The 12,562-nt window shown below is 42.2% G+C and overlaps 2 protein-coding genes across 2 annotated transcripts in view; one reads left to right on the top strand and one right to left on the bottom strand.

The window, feature by feature from the left end:
- Positions 1–2,910, bottom strand: part of LOC135187763 (uncharacterized) — a 30,712-nt gene extending 27,802 nt beyond the window's left edge. The window contains exons 1-5 of the mRNA XM_064166775.1: positions 2,496–2,910; positions 2,257–2,437; positions 1,549–1,655; positions 1,352–1,431; positions 465–502 (exon numbers count right to left, since the gene is read on the bottom strand). Of these exons, the coding sequence (XP_064022845.1) occupies positions 465–502; positions 1,352–1,431; positions 1,549–1,655; positions 2,257–2,437; positions 2,496–2,910 (821 nt within the window). The remainder of the gene's footprint in view (positions 1–464; positions 503–1,351; positions 1,432–1,548; positions 1,656–2,256; positions 2,438–2,495) is intronic.
- RNFT1 (ring finger protein, transmembrane 1) lies at positions 2,229–11,837 on the top strand. The gene is made up of 9 exons (XM_064165838.1): positions 2,229–2,341; positions 4,356–4,764; positions 5,082–5,158; positions 5,760–5,860; positions 6,484–6,637; positions 8,351–8,509; positions 9,756–9,821; positions 10,611–10,712; positions 10,907–11,837. Exons 2-9 carry the CDS (start codon positions 4,398–4,400, stop codon positions 11,039–11,041), a joined length of 1,161 nt encoding a protein of 386 aa, XP_064021908.1. The 5' UTR covers positions 2,229–2,341; positions 4,356–4,397; the 3' UTR covers positions 11,042–11,837.
- Positions 11,838–12,562: the final 725 nt, after the last annotated feature.

The following is a 12,562-nucleotide window of genomic DNA, read 5'->3' as shown; positions in this document are numbered from 1 at the left end:
ATTTTTTCTTTCACATTGTCCTTCATAATCTAAACACTATGCAAATGACTGAGTAAAGAATGAACAATATGGCACAACATAAGCGAAACATAACAGGTTTATGTTATTCTTGGAAAGATGAGGATATAGCTACATAATGTTTGGAGCACTTCCAGCCCAGCACCTGAAATCTGCATTGGTGCTGCTACCAACCTGTATTGTGGTAATCAGGCAGAAGAACTATACAAATTAGAAGGTCTTCCGAGTTCAGAAGGCCTGCAGGAACAGGAGGCTTTGGGATTTGTTTAACACTTCAGTGAATCTGTAGTAACTAACCCAAGTTTTTTTCCAAAACATCAACCACAGCCCAAGTGAAATGCTGTAGATATGAGACCTCAAATTTTGAATCAAGAAATTCTAGAGACAGATTCTCAAAAAGTCATGAAACCAGACCAGATTGTTGCAGATGCCTCCTTAAAACTTACCTCCAACTGAAACAGAGAGGTGTCCAGTGTTTCAGCTTCTTCCTCAGGCACAAAAGAGATTTATTGTTAGATGGTAAATGCCAGGCCACTTATCTCTTCACCTTGTGAGATCTGATGATCCCTCTCCTGGGATTACTGACCCCACAGCATTTTTGTATTGAAAATTTTGAATGAAAACAATATTTCTGTTTGAACTCAAACAACAGAGGACTGGTTAAAGAGGGAACTGCTGGGCATACTTAAGTGGAAGATGAGAGCTTACAGATCATGGAAGGAGAGGGGGCTGACCACTTAGGAGGAATATAAAATGGTTGTCAGAGGATGCAGGAAGGCAATTAGGAAAGTTGAGGCCTCCTTGGAATTAAACATTGTAAGGGATATCAAGAACAGGAAAGGCTTTTTTAAATGCATTGCAAACAAAACTAATGCTAGCGGCCATGTAGGGGCACTGCTGAATGAGGTGGGTGTCCTGATAACACAAAAAAGGTAGCAGTGCTTTCTTTGTCTCTGTCTGTACTGTTGGAGACTGTCCTCAGGAATCTCACACCCCTGAAACTCCAAAGCAAGTGAGGATAAAGAAGGACTGTCCTCAGGAATCTCACACCCCTGAAACTCCAAAGCAAGTGAGGATAAAGAAGGAACTTGCCTTGGCCAATGAGGGTTAGGATCAATTAAGCAAACCTGACACATATAAATTCACAGGTCCTGACGGGATGCACCTGTGGGTGCTGAGGCAACTGGCAGAAGCCAGGCTCTCTCCATCATCATTGGTAGATCATGGGAAGACGTACTTGAGGACTGAAGGAAGGCAAATGTCACTTCAGGCTTCAAGAAAGAGAACCTGGGTAACTATAGACAGGTCAGCCTCACCTCTATGCTTAACCAACCTTATGGTCTTTCACGAGGAGATAACCAGGGGGATAGATGATGGTAGTACAGTGGATGTAGTTTATCTTGACCTCAGGACCTGAACAAGATGGAAAGTTGGGCAGGGAGAAATTTAATGAAACACAACAAGGACAACTGTAGAGTCTTGCATGTAGGAAAGAACAACCCCACGGACCAATACAGGTTGGGGACTGACCTGTTAGAGAGCAGCATAGGAGACCTGGGAGTCCTGGTGGACAGAACGATGACCATAAACCAGCAACGGACCCTTGTGGCCAAGAAGGCTCAATGTGAGCTGCATACCTAAACATTTTCAGAGAAATATCTGAGCCAAGGAAAACAGATGCCAGTTCTAGATGCAAACTAATTTATTCAAGAGCATATTTTGAAAGAAAACCCTGTATGTATTTCATTTCAAGCTTCTCCCAAGAGCTACAGCAACACTAACTAGGGCAGCATTTTCTCCCAGGTTTCCTAGGAGGCAAAGCCAATTTCCAGACAGCAGGACTTCCCTGCGGGAGAACTAATGGCCACCAAACAGTAATGGCACCACAGTACATATTTATATATATATATATATATATAAATCCCCCACCATCTATTTCTTAATTTCTTTCATTATTATTGCCTTCCCAGATTCATTTTAACTGAGGCTTTAAGTAAAAGGCACCAGGAACCACTGACTGCCGCTCCGTTCGGCGCCTGACCCGCGGCCTGATACCGGCCCTGAGGCAGTCGCCCCTCGCCCCGGCCTTCTTGTCGTTCCCCTGCCGAGGCGAAGGCCTCGACGAGCCGCGGCCGCTCGTTGCCAGAGCAACACCCAACTCGGAGCCTTCCTCCTCCTCCTCCTCCTCCCCTCACGGCTCCTCCTCTTCCTCCCCCCGCCGCACCCTCTTCCACCCACCCGGCCTCGGCGGTGCCGATGGAGGCGGCGGATGGCTGCGGCCTGGGCAGCGGGGCCGGGCGGGAGGCGCCCGCCGTGCGATGAGGTACCGCCGCCGGGCTCAGGCAGGGAGGGCGGGAAGGGGGCTCCTGGCGGCTGCTCCCTCGCAGACCTGGGACTGGGGGAGGAAGCAGGGACACCCCTCAGAGTCACCCGCTCTCTGTGCCGGGGGGCCAGTGGAAGCCGGTGGGAAGCCCCACCGCCGGCGCTGCGCTCAGCGGCTTCTGCCTCTCCCTCCGCCTCTCGGGGCCGGCGGCGAGCCGAGCGGCGGCGCGGGCCCGACAGAGGTGCGGGCCCGACAGGGGTGCGGGCGAGGCCGGCGCGGCCCAGCGGCCGCGGCCTGGGAGCGACTCCCCAAGTTCGGTGGGAGGCGGAGGCTGGGGAGAGCTTCGGAATGTGCGAGCAGAGGAGACGTTTAATAAAGAGCTTCTTTGATCTGACTGGGGAGAAGAAAGTCCGGAGGCTGCGTGCAGATTCCCTTAACGCTCCGAAACCCTGCGCATTAACTAAGTTACTTGGAAGTTTATTAGGCAGAGTGCCAGGAGAAGCTGCAGCACTCGAACAAGAGGATCGTTGACTGTTGTTTTGTTGTTTTTTAAAGCACGGAACTGCCATTTTCTGTACAAGCAGGCCTGAAGCCACTGGCAAGAGAGCTAATGAGATTATTTTGTTATTCCTCCCCCTTTAAAAGACCCCAAACATTTGTGCCCTTGCTCATGCTGACACACCGAGTGGCACTGTTCACCCACGGCAGAGCTGCCTCGTTGCTTTCTGTATTCGTGTGCATAAAATGACAGAAAATGAATTTTGGCTGAATTGAAGTATGGTGTAATCTTTGGCCAACAAAAACACAGTGGCAGCAGCATGGCTAAACGGTAACAAGTTCTCCTTTTTGCTTTTTTGTTCAGATTCATGCACTTCACTCATCTAAGTCTGCTCTCCACGTTAAAGACAACAGTTCCGGGTTTGTGCAAATATATTAAGAACATCTTGCAGCACAAACCAATTTTTGCTTTGACATTTTTGTATCCTCATTGAAGCTAGATGCGTGTACACTAAGCTTTGGACAAAAAAATTAGTCAAATGGAAACCTGGAAGAGGTTGAAACATTGGGAATTTTGTTATAATCCTTTCTGAATGTTTCAATAATAGTGGCAAGTATTGTGCCAAATCTGGCTTCATTCTCCAAAATCATTGCTCTTAATGGCATCAATGCAGAAAAGTAGATTTAACCCTATTTGACCAAGGTATAGACTGTCAGAGAACTGAAAAACTGCCCTGGAAGACAACAGAAAGATGTCAGTGGAAAGAATGACATCTGAATTTGGGTAGTGTTGCTGTTAGATTACTGCTTGTTGGCTGCATTTCCCTCTTTCACCTGGCCATATGGTCCAGGCTTTTTAAAATGCTGCTTACAAAATGCACTAACCTGGTTCTGCTCACTTACCCAGACAGGATAATCTCTTTAATCTCATAATGGCCCTCAGTTTTAAACAGGCACTGGCTTTTGACTAGGCTTGTCTCTGAACAAGTCCTTACCACTTTAATAGTTTTTGTTTTCCTTCCCATCACCTGCTCCTTCTTTGGCCTACTACTGTTATTATTTTGGTGAAGCCGTGCAGCACTTCTAAGATGTCTTCGGCAATGGCTACTGCAGGTCTCCTTTTCAGCAGCGTCTCTGTTCTGATTTGCACTGAAACAACTTCAGATTTTGCTACGGCACCAGGTTCACTGCGGGCTAGAAAAACAACATGCAAGTGAAAGGAACTCATTGAATAGACCACGTAGAAAGTTGCCCTGTGGACACAGGATGCAAACCCAGCATCCCAGCTTTCATACAATCACAGCATCATTTCAGTTGGAAAATACCTCTAACATCATCGAGTCTGTTGACCAGAACAGATAGACAGCATCTCTCAGAATCTTTGCTTCGTGCAGGCTGTCACTCAGTACTATCTCTTACATTTTTGTGTTGGGTTTTTTGGTGGTGGGCTGGGATCTCCCTCGACCAGAGCTACGTATCTTTTCCTTCAGCTGTGACTTTTTATATTCCACTCTAGGAGAGAAAATAGAAAAAATCCGGACCAGAACCCCCCTACACCATGCAAGCAAACTGCAGTCACCTCCACAGCATCCCAGGGAGTGATGACTCTTCTCAGAGCACCCATGCAGCGAGGCTGTCAGGAGACACCTCATGCCACCACAGCGGAGATGTCCACATCCAGCTGAACTCTGCCACAGGAGAAGCCAGAGACCATGCGAGCTCCCAGCACTCACGGCAGGGCCCCCAAAGTCGCTCCCATGGACATGCCCACAGAGAAGCAGGGGGGCTGGATGACTCCACTCCAGACTCAGAGGAACACGGTGGCAGCTCCCTCTCAGAGCTCAGATACCTCCTGCAGTGGCTGCACAAAAGCCTGCCCTATATCTTGATTCTCTGTGTCAAACTGGTCATGCAGCATATAATTGGTAGAGTATAACAAAACACAGTCTGAGGGCACAGCCCCCCCAAGAGATATTATAATAACCATGCCTGAAATATAATTCAATTTATTTTTAGCTTTGTTTTTATTTGCTTTGTTTATCAGAAAGAGATTTACTGAACTACATTTCAGTGGCTTCTGTTTCCTTTGCTGGCATATGTACAACGTGCTTAATTTAAATTCTGGTTTGATAGTCTGAGCTATTAACAGTAATTACAAGGATGTATTACAAGTGGCTGGTTTTTAACCCAGTTTAGTAATTCTTTATTTTCTTCTGTATAACTGACCCTTTTTTCCTAATAGGCATTTCTCTTGGAATTGGGCTGCTAACAACTTATATGTATGCAAACAAAAGCATAGTAAATCAGGTTTTTCTAAGAGTAAGTATCACTCTATGCAACAATATTCTCTAAGCTAACCAAGATTTTTATCCATCAATTTTTGAAAGACATGTAAGTGGAGATACTGTTTTATTTATCTGATAATATTAGGAGCCAGAGCTTCCAAGGTGGAAGTCTGTACACTGTAGAGCTTCACAGGTAGTAAAGGCTGCAAAATTCAGGACAAGGGGTTTCACCCCCTTTTCCCCCCAGACTGTGCATATTCAAATCACTTCAGCTGAGGGAAGCTTTTTGGAGTTTATGGAAGAATCTAACTATATTCTTGGAATCGAAAACAATTGACAGTTTAAACTTTCAACTGTCTCTGTTTACTGCCAAAGGAAAATTTGTTGTTTCTTCGTTGTGGGGTGGATTTTGGTTGTGTTTGTAGGGAAAAAAACTTGTTATGCACAGAAATGATGTGGAAAACATTACAGTTGCTGCTTTACCTTTCAGCTGAGTTCTCCTAATTCAGCCTAAACCCACAAAGATAAACTCCTCTAGTTGATAAAGCTTTTCAGGATCCAAGAGACTTAGTGCTTTGAAGGTTTAAGACACTGATACTGAGATGAGGACCATAACGTCTGCAATTATCTTACAGGAACGGTGCTCCAAGTTGCAGTGTGCTTGGTTACTGGTGTACCTAACTGGATCATCACTCCTCTTGTATTACACTTTCCATTCTCAGTCACTCTATTACAGGTAAGAGAGGAACATCTCACATCATAAATTACTCCGATACTAACTGGGAACATTTTATCTGGGCTGCTGCTGTTTTTCTTTAATTGTGGCATTGGTTTCCCTTTCATTTTAATCTTCTTTCTTCCTCTTCTGCCAAACTGAACAGGTGCTGTCCTTAAAAGTACATTGGAATTTGCAAGATTAGACCCTATACTCAACTTAATGGCAATACTGTACCATGAGGAATGTACCTGGGTTTCATTCCTAGCCTTGACCCTACCACCACCTTGTCTTTGGCACTCTGAATGTGCCATTCTAGGGCTCCAGCTGATTTTTTCCCCTCCCTGTTACCATTCAGTAGCTGCACTCTCGGCTCTAAATTAGTTCAAGGCTATGTTGCTAAAATGAGAAAGCAAGTCTATGTCTAGAGACTGGGGGTTGTGATGAAAGGAAGGTTCAAAACCAGAAAGATTGTTAAAGGTCATAAATTATCAACTCACAATAAAGAGTTGATTTTCTTAGCAAGTATGGTTCTTCTGCATAAAACCAGGTTTCCTTTTTTAATTAAACCTGCTGTGATAATCTGTGGTTATACTTTCCTCTAAACAGGGTGCTCCAGTAACTCCTGATACTTGTTTTTGTAGCTTAATCTTCTTAAAGCCTACTGTGGATTTTATGGACTTGTGGGAGGTACTTTGGATTGTGGGAATCACAGACTTTATTCTGAAATTCCTCTTCATGGGCTTCAAGTGCTTTATTCTCTTGGTGCCTTCTTTTATGATGTCCTTTAAATCAAAGGTAAGGAAACAGGCTATATTTTTGCTTCCACATGAGAAAGTTTTATGGCAAGATTAGCTAATTATTAAATTCTACCCTAAGAAAAGTATTTTTAATTAAAGGTCTGTATATAATCCACCACTTCAGTGTGGGCTAGAAAACCCTGTGGATTTCATGTTCTTCCCTGCTTGACGCTGAAGAAGGTTTATAGTCTGATCTAAAACAATGACTTGTATTATGTCATCAGATAAATGGGTTTATTTCTGTCTCTAAGTGGGGGGGAATGAAGAAACCTTTCATTTGCTGCTCTGCAAGAATGTGTGTGCAGGTGGTTAGCATGGAGCAGCTGAAGCACAGTAAATTTTCTCCATGCTTGCCAGAAACTGATATGGGAAGATTTTAAGATCTCTGCATGCAAACAGCTGTTTTTTTCCTGTCTCTTTTAACTTTTTGTTAATAAACTTAAGCGATACTTGTGTCAGGTCAATGAATTTGAGTCACAGCTTAACTCCTCAAACCAGAAGCCTACACTGATTTATAGTTGTTTTTTATCTGCTCAAGGTGAAACAGGCAAGGCCAATTAAATGTTATGTCAAAATATTAGTAGAAGTAAAAAATAAATCAATGAGTACAGTTCATCTGTGTCACCATTTGAACAGGATGTTTTGGTAAGTTTTATCTGTTCAAATATACCAGAACAATGTACCAGAAGTTTTTCTCAGGTACAAACAATTTCCCTAAATACTGATTTATAGCTTGGGATCTAATATCCAAAAAACAGTTATTGAAAATTCCACTGCACCAAGTGACCTACATTGTGGCTAAATTAAAGGAGGAATCTGGTCAATAGTGGCAAACTGTGGCATTACCCAGTGTGCAGTGTTTAGAAAGGGAACTTCCTCCCTGTTATAGAGACAGTTTTAAAGAAGCTTAAGGGAATAAAGCAAGAGCTAAGCTCAATAGCTGAAGTTATACAAGCACACACAGAGTGTTCTTTAGGGCACTGGCGCTTTGTATTTGTCACTCAGTAATGGTTAGGGTGTCACTGAACTCTCTTAGCCTGTTCAATCCAGCTACTCTTTGCTGCTTTCCCAGCCCCCCAGCTTTCTGAGCATCACAGTATAATTTTGGTTGGAAGAGACCTTTAAGATCATCAAGTCCAACTCTTAGTTTAGTAGTGACCTGGCAGTGCTGGGCTATGTCCCTCAGTGCCACATTTACATGTCTGTTCTTGTCACCCCACCCTATAGAAGAGTTAATTATCACAAGGCATGGCTCTTACACAGGCATGAAATAATATTTACAGAAAATAAGTTTGGCATTTATGGCTGTTAATACAGAATGGGCCTCATCTTTTTTTAATCCTGAATGCACGACACAACTCTGCTAATAACAAGCTGATCTATATGAGCAAATTTGTCTTATTTTTATTTTTCATGTAACTTTTATTTTAGGTTTTAATGCTTATGAAGTCTGACAGTATTGTTAAGTAGTAGGCATCTGACAAAGCCATCCTATTGTAGCCTATGAACTTGATTTTCTGCAGTACAGCAATGGCACTACTGTTATTTGTACAGCTGTGGTGAGACTCATCTTGTTTTTTTTCATGCTTAGTGTTTAGCTGTTTCAAGATATGATGAGAGGAAGTTCCTCAAAGACTAACAATGTGTCTTTATATTTTAACAACCTTTTGTGTTTTAAATCTTGAGCGATTCCTTTGCGTGTCTTGCTCAGGGCTACTGGTACATGCTGTTAGAAGAACTCTGCCAGTATTACCGTATGTTTGTCCCCATACCAGTTTGGTTCCGTTATCTTATTGGCAAAGGGGAGCTGGACAGTGTACTAGGATGGACTCTTGGGATACTGCTGGGCCTTCTCTACCTCATCCTGAAAGTATGTAAGCTTTATGTTCCTCTCAAACTGTTCAGCACTAACTATAATTGGAGGGTTAGAGACACAAACTAATACAGCTCTCAAAGTTCTTGGGTGTTTGAGCTGACTTGCAAATCAGGCCTTCAGTTTAACTCAGACAGCCTTCCAAAACTGACAGAAAAACTGCCTCAGGACATAAGATCTTTTTCCTGCACCTGTTCTAGGAGTAGATTTGGGTTGCATAACAAAGAGCACTGTTACTATAGCTCCCCTCACAGTAATTAGCAGGCACTGAGGAAAAGAGTTTGCCAAAATAGAGGTAAAATTCATGGCTAAAAGAATCAGCCTCTTCCAGGCAACCAGAGTTACTCTCTGATAAAGCATCCTGTATGATGCTAAACCAGTTAAACATAAGTGGCTGCCTGCTTCACCAAACAGCTAATCTGCCACAAAGAGAACCAGACTCACTATGTAAGTTTGACATTGAACAGGAGAAATACATTTTAATGTTGTAGTATCTTAACCACAAGTCTGAAGACTGCTGCATATATATGGTAATGATGCTGATACATTTGTACTTGAGTGCTTCATTGTAGGACCTCAAAACTACTATGCTTTTAAAGAATAGACATCGACTAGGAAAATCCTTCAGGCTTAATTCTTAGTTTGATTATCATAGAATAGCTTCGGTTGGAAGAGACCGTAGAGATCACCTACTCCTACCTCCCCACAATTGACAGGGACATCTCTCAACATCTAGTCTGGCCTTGAACATCCTCAGGAAGGAGGTATCCACAACCTCCCTAGGCAGCCTATTTCAGAGTCTCACTACCCTTGTACTGAAGAGCTTCCTCCTAGGATCCAGTCTAGCCCTACTCTCCCTCAGCATCAAACCATTCCTCCTTGCCCGATGCCCTTCTGAAAAGTCCCTCTGCAGCATTCTTGTAGGATCCTTTCAGGTATTGTCCTCTCTAGGCTAAATAACCCCAGCTCCCTCAGCCTATTCTCGTGGCCCTTGAATCATCTTTGTAACCCTCCTCTGGACTCCCTCCACTAGCTCTGTGTGCTTCTTATGACGGGATACTCGAGGTGGGGCCTCACACCTATCAAGCAATGAAGATAGGGTCAGTCTGAACGTTAGCTCTGCTTAAGTTCTGCCAAAAATCAAACCTGCAGTGAGAGTTCTAGTCTGCAGAAAAGCTTGGAAGCTTTTTAGCTCAGAGAAGAAAAACATTAAACGTAACTCAGTTTTTCTTTCTCATTTCAGATTTTGAGCTTTTTTGGACAACTGAGAAGCTTCAGACAGGTCTTACGGATATTTTGTACGCGACCAGTGAGTACTGAATTCTCTTGTGACAAACAAACTCAGTTTACCTAAAACACTTCCTTTTCAAATAACTCATTCCTGTAAAACGTTGCAGTTCTCTAACAAAAGACAACTGCATGTTTAAAGTAAACCTTCTGAAGTTGTTCTTCCATCATGTTGTCAGCTGAACAACAACAAAACTCTATTCTGCCTGTCTCTTCAGGTAAATGTTTGTGGAGTTTTTGTCCTGCTTCCTGCTTTTCAACTGGAATTAAAACTGTCTGGATGCAGCCAGAGCTTTAGGCTGAATTACAGTGAGAACTGAAGCTTGCTAAAATAACTGACATGCAAGTAACTTGTTAGAATTGTAACTAGATAACCTCTGTAGGAAGAGCTATTGTTCAGAGCCTGCTGTTCCTGCAGTAAAAGACACAGAACATTTTGGAGCGCTGTCCTTGAAGTAAGCACGATGAAGCACTTCTCATTTTCTGAGTGCTATCTTGTGCAGATTGGAACTTAACACACTGTGTTTCTCAGAGGTCACTTAAAATAATAACTGCTACAGATTTTTCCAGTGTCTTTGATCAGGGAAAGATACTAACTAGAGGGCATGGTAAGTAGGAGCAGATAAGCTATAGGCCTCAAGATGACTATTACAAAATGTAGCAACATTTAATTGGATTAGGGATTGAAGAGTTTTCCTGACATAGCAGTCCTTATTCCCAGTTCTCTCCGTCTTGGTATTTTTGTAGTTTGTACTGGCTTTTTTTACTTCCCTAGATGCTAATACCTGCTTTAAAATACCATTTTTTACAGCACTATGGGGTGACAGCTAGCAAGAGACAGTGTTCTGAGTCAGATGATATTTGTTCTATCTGCCAAGCTGAGTTTCAGAAGCCTATTCTGCTTATCTGCCAGGTAATACACAAAATTTGAGTTATTTTCTGCAGATTTAAGAATATTTTAAACATCTGTCAAACAAACCAGCATAAAGTTAGTTCAACTGGGTGTATGTTTTCTGATGATTATTAGAAATCAGGTGATGCAAGTACTATACCCTCTGAAAAACAGAAGAGCGTTGAAGCTCTAAGTTCTCCTTCTTTTCATTGCAGCACACATTTTGTGAAGAATGCATCTCTTTATGGTTTAATAGAGAAAAAACGTGTCCACTCTGCAAAACTGTTATTTCAGACCATGTTAACAAGTGGAAGGATGGAGCCACATCTATGCATCTACAGATTTTCTAAAGCATGTCAACTTGGTTTACAGTTCGCTCAAGTTGAGGTTTTGCAGTTTACTGCAGGTGTAGGTGGCACAAGGAAAGAATTTCCAAATTTGAGATAAAATGCTTCTGTGAAATGTTTCCCTATTTTAAATGGTGCAGAAAATGTTAACTTGACCTTCTTAAATAGTTTTCAGGGTGAATGCAGAAAAGCCAGCACTGCTTCTTGTCAGGTCCTTGAACAATGCTGCATTACTTCCTGCAGCAGGTTCTTAACGGTTTATTTAAACTTTAAGTAGAGTTCCAGGCTATACTAAATTGTCTTGATCCTTTTAACATGACTCAACCCAAAAGGTGGACCTACCATTTTATTAAGGTTATGAGCAAATCTTATACTCTGGAGTGCAGTGAGAATTAGAGCTGCCTGTCACCTGGCATTCAACATGCTTGCCCAGGAGATGAGTACAAACAGGTTCCTATTCATGTACCTGTAACAGCAACTACTTCTCACTGTACCTAGAGATAAGCCACAAGAGGAAGAGAATTCTCCCTCAGGTTCTTGTAGACTTCTAATGGATCTTTGGCTTAACACCTAAATCAACCACTGATCATAGTTTTATACTTAGCATTTTGTAACACTGATATTTTTAAACCAAACCTTTAATACTCTATTTTTGTCATATAAGGAACCAGATTTTCTTAAAGGAGAGAATCTATTTTATATTATATCTGCAATTTGTAGTATGCATAAAAACCAGAGAGAATAAATGGAATGGATTTAAATCTTGTTTGGTGCATGTTGAATAAAGCAACAATGTTCATTGCTGTTTCAGTATTAACTTAGATGAAAGCATATAACAGCTCACTGCTAGCTATTTTCTGTTAAATTGATGTGTTTGCAAAACAGAAACACTCCACATGTTGCAACTTACTCAGAACTAGTTTTGATGCTTGTTACACACCTAACTTACACACAATCTCACACTTTTTTGCCTTTTATTTTTCCCACCTGGCTCTTCAGATTAGACACATAAAAAAAACCCCACACTCAAGTTATTTTGTCACAGCAAAGTTAAACTGAGTTGCCATTAACTTGAGTGTGTCTTAAATGAATACCTTTAGAAAACTTCTAAACTAAAGAAAAACAGAACTGAAAAGTTAAACACTTAACTTGAATGATGTAGCAACTCCAGTAGCAATTCTGAAGTTGCAGCTGGCACAGCCAGATTTATAGGGCTGACAGGGCATAATGGGAGAGTGCCTGTAAAGCTCATCAAGACTGTATTATGGGGTACAACACCACACAATATCAGTGCTTTAAGTCAACCCTGGATTATGACTGCAGTTTTTGGTCTTTGTCTACCACAGAGGAGTAGCAACATGTTCCTCGACTAGGGGTGGCTATTAGTCAGAGACGGAACCAGGGAACAATTCACCTTGTATTCTCTTGCTCTTTTAAGATCCAGTGAAAATTATCCAAACCCAGTAATTTTATCCAACACATTTTATTAAAAAACAAAGAACTAAAAAGATACTTTGATTAACC

Source organism: Pogoniulus pusillus, chromosome 27 (genome assembly GCF_015220805.1).
Source record: "Pogoniulus pusillus isolate bPogPus1 chromosome 27, bPogPus1.pri, whole genome shotgun sequence".
NCBI lineage: Eukaryota > Metazoa > Chordata > Aves > Piciformes > Lybiidae > Pogoniulus > Pogoniulus pusillus.
The sequence above is the reverse complement of the archived record's forward strand: the minus strand, read 5'-3'. Positions and strand labels throughout refer to the sequence as shown.